This window comes from Salmo salar, chromosome 05 (assembly GCF_965601325.2).
Source record: "Salmo salar chromosome 05, fSalSal1, whole genome shotgun sequence".
Classification (NCBI taxonomy): Eukaryota; Metazoa; Chordata; class Actinopteri; order Salmoniformes; family Salmonidae; genus Salmo; species Salmo salar.
Window position 1 is genome coordinate 5,462,442 of NC_138295.1, and position 17,096 is coordinate 5,479,537.

Here is a 17,096-nt window from a genome sequence, read left to right on the forward strand (position 1 = left end):
CTCTGCTTCCTCCGTCCGTCCGGCCAGCCCTCTGCTTCCTCCGTCCGTCCGGCCAGCCCTCTGCTTCCTCCGTCCGTCCGGCCAGCCCTCTGCTTCCTCCGTCCGTCCGGCCAGCCCTCTGCTTCCTCCGTCCGTCCGGCCAGCCCTCTGCTTCCTCCGTCCGTCCGGCCAGCCCTCTGCTTCCTCCGTCCGTCCGGCCAGCCCTCTGCTTCCTCCGTCCGTCCGGCCAGCCCTCTGCTTCCTCCGTCCGTCCGGCCAGCCCTCTGCCTCCTCCGTCCGTCCGGCCAGCCCTCTGCTTCCTCCGTCCGTCCGGCCAGCCCTCTGCTTCCTCCGTCCGTCCGGCCAGCCCTCTGCCTCCTCCGTCCGTCCGGCCAGCCCTCTGCTTCCTCCGTCCGTCCGGCCAGCCCTCTGCTTCCTCCGTCCGTCCGGCCAGCCCTCTGCTTCCTCCGTCCGTCCGGCCAGCCCTCTGCTTCCTCCGTCCGTCCGGCCAGCCCTCTGCTTCCTCCGTCCGTCCGGCCAGCCCTCTGCTTCCTCCGTCCGTCCGGCCAGCCCTCTGCTTCCTCCGTCCGTCCGGCCAGCCCTCTGCTTCCTCCGTCCGTCCGGCCAGCCCTCTGCTTCCTCCGTCCGTCCGGCCAGCCCTCTGCTTCCTCCGTCCAGCCCTCTGCTCCCTGCTTCCTCTAGCCCAGCCCTCTACTCCCTGCTTCCTCTAGCCCTGCCGTAAAAACACACATGCGTATGTAGTGATTAAAACACAGCATATCTGTTCTGATGGAGATGTACAGTTTAACAAGTGGTATTAAAGGGTCTTCTTAAAGATGGAGATGTAGATTTTAACCCATCAAGGGCTTGTAACAGTCTCTTTCTAGTCTTTACAGTGGAAAAGGATTTCACTTCAACCAAACCCACCAATAATAATATCTTGTAGATATTTCAATAGGTGAACGTTCAGACAGAGCTGTGGGGGGTGTGTGGAGGGTCTTGCGGTCACGGTGTGTGTGTGTGGTTGCACCCAACGGTCGAACCCACGTGCTTTTCCCATGTGGCCGTCACCTACCCAGTACGGCATTCCTCACAGTCCCAGTACGGCATTCCTCACAGTCCCAGTACGGCATTCCTCACAGTCCCAGTACGGCATTCCTCACAGTCCCAGTACACGCGCACCTTAACACACAACTATTCTAATAATATAAACAATCACCACTCCCAGTTAAGCACCTTGTAATGACAGGTTTAAAGTGGTCTGGGTCTGAATATGGTGGTAGAGGTGAGGACTAGCCCAGTGTGTCTGAATATGGTGGTAGAGGTGAGGACTGGCCCAGTGTGTCTGTGAATATGGTGGTAGAGGTGAGGACTAGCCCAGTGTGTCTGTGAATATGGTGGTAGAGGTGAGGACTAGCCCAGTGTGTCTGTGAATATGGTGGTAGAGGTGAGGACTAGCCCAGTGTGTCTGTGAATATGGTGGTAGAGGTGAGGACTAGCCCAGTGTGTCTGTGAATATGGTGGTTGAGGTGAGGACTAGCCCAGTGTGTCTGAATATGGTGGTAGAGGTGAGGACTAGCCCAGTGTGTGTGAATATGGTGGTAGAGGTGAGGACTAGCCCAGTGTGTCTGTGAATATCGTGGTAGAGGTGAGGACTAGCCCAGTGTGTGTGAATATGGTGGTAGAGGTGAGGACTAGCCCAGTGTGTGTGAATATGGTGGTAGAGGTGAGGACTGGCCCAGTGTGTGTGAATATGGTGGTAGAGGTGAGGACTGGCCCAGTGTGTCTGTGAATATGGTGGTAGAGGTGAGGACTGGCCCAGTGTGTCTGTGAATATGGTGGTAGAGGTGAGGACTAGCCCAGTGTGTCTGTGAATATGGTGGTAGAGGTGAGGACTAGCCCAGTGTGTGTGAATATGGTGGTAGAGGTGAGGACTAGCCCAGTGTGTGTGAATATGGTGGTAGAGGTGAGGACTGGCCCAGTGTGTGTGAATATGGTGGTAGAGGTGAGGACTGGCCCAGTGTGTCTGTGAATATGGTGGTAGAGGTGAGGACTGGCCCAGTGTGTCTGTGAATATGGTGGTAGAGGTGAGGACTAGCCCAGTGTGTGTGAATATGGTGGTAGAGGTGAGGACTAGCCCAGTGTGTGTGAATATGGTGGTAGAGGTGAGGACTAGCCCAGTGTGTGTGAATATGGTGGTAGAGGTGAGGACTGGCCCAGTGTGTGTGTGAATATGGTGGTAGAGGTGAGGACTGGCCCAGTGTGTCTGTGAATATGGTGGTAGAGGTGAGGACTAGCCCAGTGTGTGTGAATATGGTGGTAGAGGTGAGGACTAGCCCAGTGTGTGTGAATATGGTGGTAGAGGTGAGGACTGGCCCAGTGTGTCTGTGAATATGGTGGTAGAGGTGAGGACTGGCCCAGTGTGTCTGTGAATATGGTGGTAGAGGTGAGGACTGGCCCAGTGTGTCTGTGAATATGGTGGTAGAGGTGAGGACTAGCCCAGTGTGTGTGAATATGGTGGTAGAGGTGAGGACTAGCCCAGTGTGTGTGAATATGGTGGTAGAGGTGAGGACTGGCCCAGTGTGTGTGAATATGGTGGTAGAGGTGAGGACTGGCCCAGTGTGTCTGTGAATATGGTGGTAGAGGTGAGGACTGGCCCAGTGTGTCTGTGAATATGGTGGTAGAGGTGAGGACTGGCCCAGTGTGTCTGTGAATATGGTGGTAGAGGTGAGGACTGGCCCAGTGTGTCTGTGAATATGGTGGTAGAGGTGAGGACTGGCCCAGTGTGTCTGTGAATATGGTGGTAGAGGTGAGGACTGGCCCAGTGTGTCTGTGAATATGGTGGTAGAGGTGTGTTGAGTTTTATCCACCCTTCTCTCTCCTCCATCTGTCTCTCTCCTCCATGTCTCTGTACCACCCTCTTTCCTGAAGTGTACCAGACAGCAGAAGGGAGAAATGTGTGTTTCTGTAGTACATTCCGAGATTGATTTATACAGGGATGCAAACGAGTCACCTTTTGGCGAAATTTGTGGTTTTGAATCCAAAATTGGTGACCTATGTGATTCGTGTAGATAAAAAAAAAAATATATATATATATATTTTTGGGGGTTGTCTTTGGATCACTCCTGGCTGTAAGCGAACGAGTGATGCACGTTTGGAGCAATCAGCCAATCGTTCACAGAAGTACACGACTGGAGAGGAGAGAGAACCAATTTGCTCGTTACAGCGTCAGTGTGGGCTCTGGAAAGACGGCATGGAGTAGAGAGGCAGTTTGCCAGTTACAGCGTCAGTGTGGGCTCTGGAAAGACGGCATGGAGTAGAGAGGCAGTTTGCCAGTTACAGCGTCAGTGTGGGCTCTGGAAAGACGGCATGGAGTAGAGAGGCAGTTTGCCAGTTACAGCGTCAGTGTGGGCTCTGGAAAGACGGCATGGAGTAGTGAGGCAGTTTGCCAGTTACAGCGTCAGTGTGGGCTCTGGAAAGACGGCATGGAGTAGTGAGGCAGTTTGCCAGTTACAGCGTCAGTGTGGGCTCTGGAAAGACGGCATGGAGTAGAGAGGCAGTTTGCCAGTTACAGCGTCAGTGTGGGCTCTGGAAAGACGGCATGGAGTAGAGAGGCAGTTTGCCAGTTACAGCGTCAGTGTGGGCTCTGGAAAGACAGCATGGAGTAGAGAGGCAGTTTGCCAGTTACAGCAGCGCGTCCCCTGAACGATAACAATGAGGTAGGTGAGAAGCCTGGCCACGGAGACAGGGGTGAGAATGTGATGAAGCATTCTTCATGTGAGCTGTAACCGAGAAACAACTGGCATTGGTAAAGTTTGAGGTGAGGGAGAAAGTGTAGTGGAACAAGTTTTGTTAGTATCTTGTTAGCTGGATGGAATTCTCCGTTAGCTAGCCAGAGGAATGTGTTAAATATCTTGTTAGCTGGATGGAATTCTCCGTTAGCTAGCCAGAGGAATGTGTTAAATATCTTGTTAGCTGGATGGAATTCTCCGTTAGCTAGCCAGAGAAATGTGTTAAATATCTTGTTAGCTGGATGGAATTCTCCGTTAGCTAGCCAGAGGAATGTGTTAAATATCTTGTTAGCTGGATGGAATTCTCCGTTAGCTAGCCAGAGGAATGTGTTAAATATCTTGTTAGCTGGATGGAATTCTCCGTTAGCTAGCCAGAGGAATGTGTTAAATATCTTGTTAGCTGGATGGAATTCTCCGTTAGCTAGCCAGAGAAATGTGTTAAATATCTTGTTAGCTGGATGGAATTCTCCGTTAGCTAGCCAGAGGAATGTGTTAAATATCTTGTTAGCTGGATGGAATTCTCCGTTAGCTAGCCAGAGGAATGTGTTAAATATCTTGTTAGCTGGATGGAATTCTCCGTTAGCTAGCCAGAGAAATGTGTTAAATATCTTGTTAGCTGGATGGAATTCTCCGTTAGCTAGCCAGAGAAATGTGTTAAATATCTTGTTAGCTGGATGGAATTCTCCGTTAGCTAGCCAGAGAAATGTGTTAAATATCTTGTTAGCTGGATGGAATTCTCCGTTAGCTAGCCAGAGAAATGTTGAGCAACATCAGCCAACGTAAACTCCAATATTTGATCAGTTATGGTATGAAAATTAGCTGGCTAATAAAGTCAGACAAAATTGCTAGCTAACGTTACAACATCAGATTGAGAGAATTAGGTGAAAAATGAGGTGTTGCTTGTTAAACAAGTGGATTCAGGGATTAAGTGTAGCTGGGCCGGGCTTAAACTGGATGCTACTATAGAGGTGAAAGGAACACCACACTAGAGGTCGATAGATTATGATTTTTCAACGCCCATACCGATTATTGGAGGACCCAAAAAAAAAGCCGATACCGATTAATCTGCTTTTTTAAAATATATTTTTATTATTTGTAATAATGATAATTACAACAATACTGAATGAACACTTAGGTACAAGTTGGAGCAAAGACGGTCCTTTTTCGCGAATGCGCACCGCATCGATTATATGCAACGCAGGACAGGCTAGATAAACTAGTAATATCATCAACCATGTGTAGTTAACTAGTGATTATGATTGATTGTTTTTTATAAGATAAGTTTAATGCTAGCTAGCAACTTACCTTGGCTTCTTACTGCATTCGTGTAACAGGCAGGCTCCTCGTGGAGTGCAATGTAAAGCAGGTGGTTAGAGCGTTGGACTAGTTAACCGTAAAGTTGCAAGATCGAATCCCCGAGCTGACAAGGTAAAAATCTGTTATTCTGCCCCCTGAACAAGGCAGTTAACCCACTGTTCCTAGGCCATCATTGAAAATAAGAATGTTCTTAATTGACTTGCCTAGTTAAATAAAGGGGGTTTTTTTATCGGCAAATTGGTGTCCAAAAATACAGTTTACCGAATGTGATAACTTGAAATCGGCCCTAATTAATCGGCCGTTCCGATTAATCGGTCGACCTCTACACCACACACTTTCCCTCTTTCTCACTTTTTCAATACAGTGGATATAAAGGGGTATACCAGGTGTACTCTCTGCCTGAAAGAGATCAATTATGCCAACAAAGGGTATCATGCTCTGCTGGTACATTGTAGAACAGACATCCACAGGCAGAAAGTGTACAATGTAATAATGTGCAGTGTAGCCCAAATATATTGCTTCTGTTGTGTTGAACTTGACAGTAACACTGTGTGTGAGGGGGGGATTAATATATATTTTTTACTCAGTAGACGTTATTTTTTCACACATGTAGTCTTGTGCACTTGATCGATGGCCACTATAATAGAACAACAATAGAATGGCTGTTTGTTTCATTCTATTTCTACTTTAAGATGTTTTTTTTCCCCCACTAGTGCAATATTTATGTGTGTGTGGTAACAAGCGTTCTATTATACACGCTGTCGTGGTAACAAGCGTTCTATTATACACGCTGTCGTGGTAACAAGCGTTCTATTATACACGCTGTCGCGGTAACAAGCGTTCTATTATACACGCTGTCGCGGTAACAAGCGTTCTATTATACACGCTGTCGCGGTAACAAGCGTTCTATTATACACGCTGTCGCGGTAACAAGCGTTCTATTATACACGCTGTCGCGGTAACAAGCGTTCTATTATACACGCTGTCGCGGTAACAAGCGTTCTATTATACACGCTGTCGCGGTAACAGGCGTTCTATTATACACGCTGTCGCGGTAACAGGCGTTCTATTATACACGCTGTCGCGGCAACAGGCGTTCTATTGTAAAGGCTGTCGCGGCAACAGGCGTTCTATTGTAAAGGCTGTCGCGGCAACAGGCGTTCTATTGTAAAGGCTGTCGCGGCAACAGGCGTTCTATTGTAAAGGCTGTCGCGGCAACAGGCGTTCTATTGTAAAGGCTGTCGCGGCAACAGGCGTTCTATTGTAAAGGCTGTCGCGGCAACAGGCGTTCTATTGTAAAGGCTGTCGCGGCAACAGGCGTTCTATTGTAAAGGCTGTCGCGGCAACAGGCGTTCTATTGTAAAGGCTGTCGCGGCAACAGGCGTTCTATTGTAAAGGCTGTCGCGGCAACAGGCGTTCTATTGTAAAGGCTGTCGCGGCAACAGGCGTTCTATTGTAAAGGCTGTCGCGGCAACAGGCGTTCTATTGTAAAGGCTGTCGCGGCAACAGGCGTTCTATTGTAAAGGCTGTCGCGGCAACAGGCGTTCTATTGTAAAGGCTGTCGCGGCAACAGGCGTTCTATTGTAAAGGCTGTCGCGGCAACAGGCGTTCTATTGTAAAGGCTGTCGCGGCAACAGGCGTTCTATTGTAAAGGCTGTCGCGGCAACAGGCGTTCTATTGTAAAGGCTGTCGCGGCAACAGGCGTTCTATTGTAAAGGCTGTCGCGGCAACAGGCGTTCTATTGTAAAGGCTGTCGCGGCAACAGGCGTTCTATTGTAAAGGCTGTCGCGGCAACAGGCGTTCTATTGTAAAGGCTGTCGCGGCAACAGGCGTTCTATTGTAAAGGCTGTCGCGGCAACAGGCGTTCTATTGTAAAGGCCGTCGCGGCAACAGGCGTTCTATCACTAGATTTATGGCAACTTAAAAAAAGACATACTAGCTGTTTGCTGATGTAAGAAGTGAAAACAGCGCTGTTGTCAGCAGTGTTGCATGTGCTACGTTGAGCAGGCAGACTGTGTTTTGTGGTTGAGGAACGACACATCTGCTCCTTGAGTGACATGGGGCGTGGCGAGGTCTGTGTGGAAAGAGCGGAGAGCGAGAGAGAGGGACTGAAGTGGCGAAGTGAACTGTAAAAATGGACATTACACGTGGCGTGTCACATTTTTAACAAACCAAACATTCAAAACCTGGTATAGAAGGTAAAGTAAAAACCCAAACCGGTCCCTGCATCAATACCGGTATACTGCCCAGCCCTACACTGAGACTGATCATGTAGATCATATTCTCTGTTTAATTAGTTAACCTGCATTTCCTCCTAGCAGGGATTTATTTGCATGTTTCAGTGCAACAACAACAAAAAAGTGTCACCATTTTTGGGTCCTCACCAGTTTTCATCCCTGTTTATAGCCCTGTAATCTAAAATAATTCCTAGATTGTAAACCACCAAAAAAACACCGTTTTTTTCATAGACGGAGTAGATTAAAATGATATGAGATTTCCTAACGAGTTCAGGAAGCCAAGCTAGAGGTCTGTGACGCTCACGGCGATGGAGGGGCCTTTTCTCCAACACTAAATATTACATGTGTAGTTCACAGTTGTAAGGGAGGTGTAGTCTTATATTTAGTAGTTTTATAAATTGATGATGCTATATTTAGAAAAACATGTCATTTCAGGCCTTATTCATAGTTTTGTTGAATAGGAAATTCATCATTTATACCTGAGCTCGTGCCCTCTACAGTGAGCACAACTATCAGGGACCAGAAAGGTGAGATTGGAACCTTCCTGGAAGTACCCAGCATTACTAGTTGTTGTTTATGGCCTCTAATGATAAATAATTACATTTGGGGAATATGTAGATTACATTTTCGATAACTTTTAGTTACATTTTAAGTGTTAACAGGTTAAAGGTTTGGGATGAATTTAAATCCAGCTTTAACAGGCTAACAGTCTGAACAGGTTAAAGGTGTGGGATGAATTTAAATCCAGCTTTAACAGGCTAACAGGCTGAACAGGTTAAAGGTTTGGGATCAATTTAAATCCAGCTTTAACAGGCTGAACAGGTTAAAGGTTTGGGATCAATTTAAATCCAGCTTTAACAGGCTAACAGTCTGAACAGGTTAAAGGTGTGGGATGAATTTAAATCCAGCTTTAACAGGCTAACAGGCTGAACAGGTTAAAGGTTTGGGATCAATTTAAATCCAGCTTTAACAGGCTAACAGTCTGAACAGGTTAAAGATGTGGGATCAATTTAAATCCAGCTTTAACAGGCTAACAGTCTGAACAGGTTAAAGGTTTGGGATGAATTTAAATCCAGCTTTAACAGGCTAACAGTCTGAACAGGTTAAAGATGTGGGATCAATTTAAATCCAGCTTTAACAGGCTAACAGTCTGAACAGGTTAAAGGTTTGGGATGAATTTAAATCCAGCTTTAACAGGCTAACAGTCTGAACAGGTTAAAGGTGTGGGATGAATTTAAATCCAGCTTTAACAGGCTGAACAGGTTAAAGGTGTGGGATCAATTTAAATCCAGCTTTAACAGGCTAACAGTCTGAACAGGTTAAAGGTGTGGGATGAATTTAAATCCAGCTTTAACAGGCTGAACAGGTTAAAGATGTGGGATCAATTTAAATCCAGCTTTAACAGGCTAACAGGCTGAACAGGTTAAAGGTGTGGGATGAATTTAAATCCAGGCACTAGTCATTAGAGGAACTGCGTCCCGAGTGGTGCCCTATTTCCTAGTGTACTACTTTTGGGCCCTGGTCAAATGTAGTGCACAATATAGGCAAAGGTTTCCATATGATGTGGTGTGTGTGTGTACCATAAAACACATCCCCATATCATACCATCTGTCAGAGAGAGAGAATATATACATCCTTCAGAAACGAGACTGCATGATGAGGTGCTACTGAAGAGTGGATGGACTGTATTGTGTGTATCATGTGTTCCCAGGGGTAAAGGTCTGTTGAAGAGGTGTGTATGAACAGCAGGTTGATGTGTGTGTCCTGTGTTTCCAGGGGTAAAGGTCTGTTGAAGAGGTGTGTGTGAACAGCAGACTGATGTGTGTGTCCTGTGTTTCCAGGGGTAAAGGTCCGTTGAAGAATACCTCTGATGTCATCAGTGCTGCTAAGAAGATTGCTGAGGCTGGATCCAGGATGGATAAACTGGGCCGCACCATCGCAGACCAGGTCCATTACACTGTTCCATATCTCACCATCTAACACTTTCCCTTTATCCTTCCCCCTCTCCCTCCCTCTTCCTCCCTCCCTCTTCCTCCCTCCCTCTTCCTCCCTCCCTCTTCCTCCCTCCCTCTTCCTCCCTCCCTCTTCCTCCCTCCCTCTTCCTCCCTCCCTCTTCCTCCCTCCCTCTTCCTCCCTCTCTTCCTCCCTCCCTCCCTCCCTCCCTCTTTCCCTCCCTCTTCCTCCCTCCCTCTTTCCCTCCCTCTTCCTCCCCCTCTTCCCTCTCTTTCCCCCCCAATCTCTCTTTCCCCCCCAATCTCTCTTTCCCCCCCAATCTCTCTTTCCCTCCCAGACGTGTGTGTGTGTGTGTGTGTGAAAACACATCTGTCTACCTCTGCTAGGGTTTCATATTTCCTCGGTATTTTACAAATGTTCCATCCTGAGAATATATAACTATTCCCGCAAAAACAGGAAGTGTCATTATAAATCACTTAAATATGTCTGGATTTGATTATAGCTTTTGATTAGCATGAACATTCAAACCTGATGCTACTTGAGCCTGACGAGCCCTACATTAAATACATTGTATGTGCTCAATCCCAAAAAAGGCCCAAAGCAATTGTCCCGTTATCCGATAGGCTACGTATGATAGATTATAGGCTACCACACATTTACGCACATCAGCAAAAAAAACATGAACGGCCGTTGATGTATGCTCTCCTGGGTAAATAAATTAGTTTCAGCTGCAGTAATCTTTTGGAGTGTGGACTGTATTACTCTACGGTATTATATGGACTGGGATAGTGCACCCTGTTCAAAACATGACACTGGGAGAGAACACACAATGCCATGCTGGACATGTGGCCTGCAAAGTTACAATTGATAGGCTAGTAAATTTGATTTAAACGTTGAAATATAATAGGGTCTATTTTAACTTTTTTTTAATAATTAGTAGTATGGTGCATTACCTTTTTGATAGTATTTCCCCTAATGCTGTGCGATGTAACGTTGGTATTACCAACTCTCTTTCTCTCCTTCCTTCCTCACGCTCAACAGTTAAATGAGATGCGTTTCGTTGTCCTTATCGTCTTCATTGTATTGACCTGCATGAATAATATAGGACTGGAATAAGATGCAGACAGCCTTTTGCTTCTACTTCACCAACATTGAATGTTTATGGGTCTGAATAAATAATCGCTTTGGATTAGGCCAGGGAGGCCGGGAGGGGAGGCCTTGTTGCCTGGGCAACACAGGGCCTCCGTACACCTTGCACCCGGGTTTTTGCGTTGTGTAGATACAACATGGGGAGGTAAGCAGTCATCTGTTTTTAAGCCCTTTCTCAATTGGCATGGAGATGAACGCCAGCCCTTTCCACAGTGGTAGTAGAGACTCCCATATTTCACTGGACAGCTACTGCCCCCTTAAACTGGGAAGCCCCCCAGTCAATTAGATGTTGTCTCGCCTTCGTCACTGGGTGTATGAAGCTTAGGGATTTATCCCAACAAGATGGGCTGTAAACCAGCACACCAAACAAAACTAACCGAAAAGTGTAGACTCCAGCGTTGCATCTGGGATGGTGGAACGTCAGGACTATGACCACTGGACAACATTTACATTTTAGTCATTTAGCAGACGCTCTTATCCAGAGCGACTTACAGTAGTGAATCCATACATTTCATACATTTAATTTCATGCATTTTTTAAATGAATTTTTTGTACTGGCCCCCCGTGGGAATCGAACCCACAACCCTGGCGTTGCACACACCATGCTGGCGTTGCAAACACCATGCTCTACCAACTGAGCCACAGGGAAGACTACCTACAAGGAATGAAGTGATACCTGCAAAGACCACTGTCATAAACAACCAACTCAACAAACTAAAAATCCACATTTCCACCTTACCAGTAAACCCAACTCCACACATCAGGCTCCCTGGGAAGAAAAGGACTACACCTTTTTCTGGGAATATGGAGTAGGTTTTGCTGTCAGGAACAGTAGTACCACCCACAGGAGTCTCAGAGATAATCCTAGCCCTGTGCCTGAACACGGGTGGGACCTGTCCACCTCGTGAGTGTGTATGGCCCCAACACTCAGATCCCTTCAAGAAGCAAAAGACAAGTTGTTTAAACTGGAGGCGACCATAGACAACATCTCTAAACAAGAACACCTCTAACCTGCTTGGCGACTTGAAGAGTCGGCGTAGACCACGACTCATGGGATTGACAAGATAAATGAAAACGGGCAAGCATCTCTTTTAAGTTCTACACATGCCATGACCTATGCATCACACATACTTCCAGACCAAACCCCACCACAAAGTCTCCTGGAGCTACTTAGGACCATGGTCGATGGAACCAGCTGGATCCGATCCTTACGCAACGAGACGATCTTGTGATATCCTCCAAACCTGCAGTATTCACAGCGCAGGCTGCGACTCAAACACTCTCTCGTGTGCTGTAGATTCTACAGACACACAAGATGGAGTCAAACCAAAAAAGAGCCCCACGCATCGACCTCAGCGAAACAGCTGACCCAGCAAAAACGGCAGCCTGTGCCCTAGAGGAATCCCTCGCCTACTTACCCCAAACCACCTCTACCCAGCAGAAATGGGACCATCTACGAGACATCATCCATAGCTTTAGTTTTTTTCTTTAACCTCTCTTGGGTATGTGGGACGTGACCCTCCCACCTGCGGGACACACTATTCAACAGCCAGTGAAATAGCAGGGCGCCAAATTTATAAAAATCTAAAATCTCATAATTCAAATTTCTCACACATACAAGTATTTTACACCATTTTAAAGATAACCTTCTCGTTAATCCAACGACATTGTCCGATTTCAAAAAGGCTTTACGGCGAAAGCATAACATTAGATTATGTTAGGACATCACCTTGACAAGGAAAACCACACAGCCATTTTCCAAGCAAGAGAGGTGTCACAAAAACCAGAAATACAGCTAAAATTAATCACTAACCTTTAATGATCTTCATCAGATGGCACTCATAGGACTTTTGTTACACAATACATGTATGTTTTGCTCGATAAAGTTCATATTTATATCCAAAATCCCCATTTTACATTGGCGTGTAATGTTCAGAAATGTTTTGCCTCCCAAAACTTACGGTGAATGAGCACATCAATTTACAGAAATATTTACATTACATTTACATTACATTTAAGTCATTTAGCAGACGCTCTTATCCAGAGCGACTTACAAATTGGTGCATTCAATACTCATAAACGTTGATAAAAACTGTAATTCAAAGAATTATAGATACACTTCTCCTTAATGCAACCGCTGTGTCAGATTTCAAAAACTTTACAGCGAAAGCACACTTTGCAATAATCTGAGTACAGTGTTCAGACATGAAACCAAACCCGCCATTTTGTGGAGTCAATAAAACTCAGAAATAATATTATAAATATTCACTTACCTTTGATCTTCATCAGAATGCACTCCCAGGAATCCCAGGTCCACAATAAATGTTTGTTTTGTTCGATAAAGTCCATCATTTATGTCCAAATACCTCTGAGCTCATGTCATTTCCTCACTCATCTGACTCCAGGCCCTCTTGTTCGCTTCAAATTCACAGTAGAAGCATGAAACGGCGTTCTAAAGACTGTTGACATCTAGTGGAAGCCTTAGGAAGTGCAAAATGAACCCTAAGTCACTGTAGTTTGAATAGGGAATCAATTGAAAAAAAATTACAAGCCTCAGATTTTCAACTTCCTAGTTGGATTTTTCTCAGGGTTTTGCCTGCCATATGAGTTCTGTTATACTCAGACATCATTCAAACAGTTTTAGAAACTTCAGTGTTTTCTATCCAAATCTACTAATAATATGCATGTCCTACCTTCTGGGCCTGAGTTGCAGGCAGTTTAATTTGGGCACGCCTTTCATCCGGACGTCAAAATACTGCCCCCTACCCTAGAGAAGTTAAAGCTTTTGTCTAAAAGCTGAGAGTCCAGTGACTGGATTGAAGCCAATTCAACTGAAACCCATCCTGGAAGTAAGAAGGCCCCCACCAACTTCAAAATGTAGCCCCAAACGGCAAGATCCTACATGCCCTCAGAGTGGCGTGGAAGAAATTCCTGCAAACCTCAAGGCACTGTGCTATTGGCTGCAGCTCTGCGATGACCTCATCTGCTTACTCAGGCAACATCAGAGGCATATATGACCGCATCGAAGAACAGCCTAGCCGGTGAAAGGCACTGGAGTCGTCAAGTGTGCTTTTCTTCACCATCTCTACATGCTCCTGTGTCTGTGCTGGTGTTGTCCCTCAGGACATGAGGGTTGCCAGTATTGGTCACCCTGTACAAAAACAAGGGTGACAGAATGGATTGTAACTACTGTGGCTCTGCATCACCAGTAAACTATTTCCTAGAGTTGCACTGAATAGAGTCTGGTTGAAGCTCCACACAGAATTACAGGCAGGGTTCAGATCCAGAACGTCCACCACGGACATTATCTTCTCTCTGAGACAACTCGCCGATCCCGTTTTCGTCTCCTAGACGTACTTACAGTTGACCGGGGGGCAGCTCTAGCAGGGCAGAAATTTGACAAATTGACTTGTTGGAATAGATTTCAATCCTATTGACGGTGCCACGTTGAAAATCACAGAGCTCTAAACTAAGGTCATTCTACTGCCAATGTTTGTCTATGGAGATTGCATGGCTGTGTGCTCGATCTTCTACACCTGTCAGCAACGGGTGTGGCTGAAATAGCCGAATCCACTAATTTGAAGGGGTGTCCACATACTTTTGTGTATATATACAGTGTAGATCGACCGATAGATCGTGAACAGGACTAGGTGTTTTTGGATGCATTTTGAATGGAATTGGAGAGAGTGTGGCTGCTCGTGTGCGTACTGATTTTAAAGCAACGGTATCCGAGTGATGGGTTGTTTTAACTCTGCAGCTGCAATAAAATATATATATATATTTAAAACGGGGCTGGGGGTGTGTGTGTGTGTGTGTGTGTGTGTGTGTGTGTGTGTGTGGCGGTCTATGCATTGTTCCCAGGAACACAGTTGGTAGAGAAAAAATGTGATTTAGACGTCAGTTTATCATGACCCAGTTTAGATTCAGTTGTCATATTTCTGAACAACAGAGTTGTCTTTCATGTTGTTGTACACACACCTTCTGTTTTAATGTTAAATATGTAGCCTAGCTTCGTAGCATTTCACCCAACGGTTTTACACAAGTGTCACGATATCGGCTTCTGGTTTTGTTCGTTATCCAACAAAAGGTTTTGTTTTGTTGTATCCTTCCTCTGTTGGTATGTAACAGCTGTTCATTATTGATGTACCTAATGTTAGCCTTTGCAGAGGGGTACAGGCCTTGTTGTGTATAGCAATAGGCACCGGTCTCCTGCCCTCTGCCCGGCTCCTGCCCCAGGCCCGGTCTCCTGCCGCTGGCCGGCCCTGCCGCTGGCCCGGTTCTCCTGCCCGCTGGCCCGGTTCTCCTGCCCGCTGGCCCGGTTCTCCTGCCCGCTGGCCCGGCCCTGCCCGCTGGCCCGGTCCCTGCCCGCTGACCCTGTTAGGGGTCATGTTAAATTTGAATTACCCACATCTCTCTCCAACTCCCTCATACCTGGTTTTTATTTTCATTTTTTGTCATATTGCTTCTCTTATCCCACTTTATTTTATTTTCCCCTCGTAATTCTCCTTCCTCTTTTGTAGTCAGGTGTGTGTGTGTTCAGCTTTACATGCCCTCCTGAGTACTGTGATGCTTTTAGGAACATCCAACACACACACACACACCTATTGGCTTTGAGGCTGGATGGAAGACATCTGCTGTCAACTCAGCTAGATTAGTGCTTTCACCTGTGTTGCCTATTCCCTATATATATAGGGCACTACTGTTGACCAGAGCCCTATTCCCTATATATATAGGACACTACTGTTGACCAGAGCCCTATTCCCTATATATATATAGGGCACTACTGTTGACCAGAGCCCTATTCCCTATATATATAGGGCACTACTGTTGACCAGAGCCCTATTCCCTATATATATAGGGCACTACTGTTGACCAGAGCCCTATTCCCTATATATATAGGGCACTACTGTTGACCAGAGCCCTATTCCCTATATAGGGCACTACTGTTGACCAGAGCCCTATTCCCTATATAGGGCACTACGGCCACCTACCCTGTTGACCAGAGCCCTATTCCCTCTATATAGGGCACTACTGTTGACCAGAGCCCTATTCCCTATATATATAGGGCACTACTGTTGACCAGAGCCCTATTCCCTATATAGGGCACTACTGTTGACCAGAGCCCTATTCCCTATATAGGGCACTACTTCTGACCAGAGCCCTATTCCCTATATAGGGCACTACTGTTGACCAGAGCCCTATTCCCTATATATATAGGGCACTACTGTTACCAGAGCCCTATTCCCTATATATATAGGGCACTACTGTTGACCAGAGCCCTATTCCCTATATATATAGGGCACTACTGTTGACCAGAGCCCTATTCCCTATATATATAGGGCACTACTGTTGACCAGAGCCCTATTCCCTATATATATAGGGCACTACTGTTGACCAGAGCCCTATTCCCTATATAGTATAGGGCACTACTGTTGACCAGAGCCCTATTCCCTATATATATAGGGCACTACTGTTGACCAGAGCCCTATTCCCTATATATATATATAGGGCACTACTGTTGACCAGAGCCCTATTCCCTATATATATAGGGCACTACTGTTGACCAGAGCCCTATTCCCTATATATATAGGGCACTACTGTTGACCAGAGCCCTATTCCCTATATATATAGGGCACTACTGTTGACCAGAGCCCTATTCCCTATATATATAGGGCACTACTGTTGACCAGAGCCCTATTCCCTATATAGGGCACTACTGTTGACCAGAGCCCTATTCCCTATATAGGGCACTACTGTTGACCAGAGCCCTATTCTCTATATAGGGCACTACTGTTGACCAGAGCCCTATTCCCTATATAGGGCACTACTTCTGACCAGAGCCCTATTCCCTATATAGGGCACTACTGTTGACCAGAGCCCTATTCCCTATATAGGGCACTACTGTTGACCAGAGCCCTATTCCCTATATAGGGCACTACTTCTGACCAGAGCCCTATTCCCTATATATATAGGGCACTACTGTTGACCAGAGCCCTATTCCCTATATATAGGGCACTACTTGACCAGAGGCCTATGAGGATCTCTGCCTCATGTCATAATGAGCAGTCTACCTCCTGCGTTAGATATTACTGCTGTTTGATATCTTAGATCTCCCATGTAACGCTCTGCCATGTCTATCACCAAGTACAGTGGGGGTAAAAAGTATTTGATCCCCTGCTGATTTTGTACGTTTGCCCACTGACAAAGAAATGATCAGTCTATAATTTTAATGGTAGGTTTATTTGAACAGTGAGAGACAGAATAACAACAAAAATATCCAGAAAAACGCATGTCAAAAATGTTATAAATTGATTTGCATTTTAATGAGGGAAATAAGTATTTGACCCCCTCTCAGAGATTTCTGGCTCCCAGGTGTCTTTTATACAGGTAATGAGCTGAGATTAGGAGCACACTCTTAATTAAAGGGAGTGCTCCTAATCTCACCTTGTTACCTGTATAAAAGACACCTGTCCACAGAAGCAATCAATCAATCAGATTCCAAACTCTCCACCATGGCCAAGACCAAAGAGCTCTCCAAGGATGTCAGGGACAAGATTGTAGACCTACACAAGGCTGGAATGGGCTACAAGACCATCGCCAAGCAGCTTGGTAAGAAGGTGACAACATTTGGTGCGAAAATTCGCAGATGGAAGAAACACAAAAGAACTGT

General features: G+C 46.1%; 1 protein-coding gene across 1 annotated transcript in view; it reads left to right on the forward strand.

The window, feature by feature from the left end:
• Positions 1 to 17,096, forward strand: part of LOC106604127 (catenin (cadherin-associated protein), alpha 1) — a 246,912-nt gene that overhangs the window by 180,688 nt on the left and 49,128 nt on the right. The window contains exon 16 of the mRNA XM_082974984.1: positions 9,166 to 9,271. Coding sequence (XP_082831110.1) covers positions 9,166 to 9,271 — 106 coding nt within the window. The remainder of the gene's footprint in view (positions 1 to 9,165; positions 9,272 to 17,096) is intronic.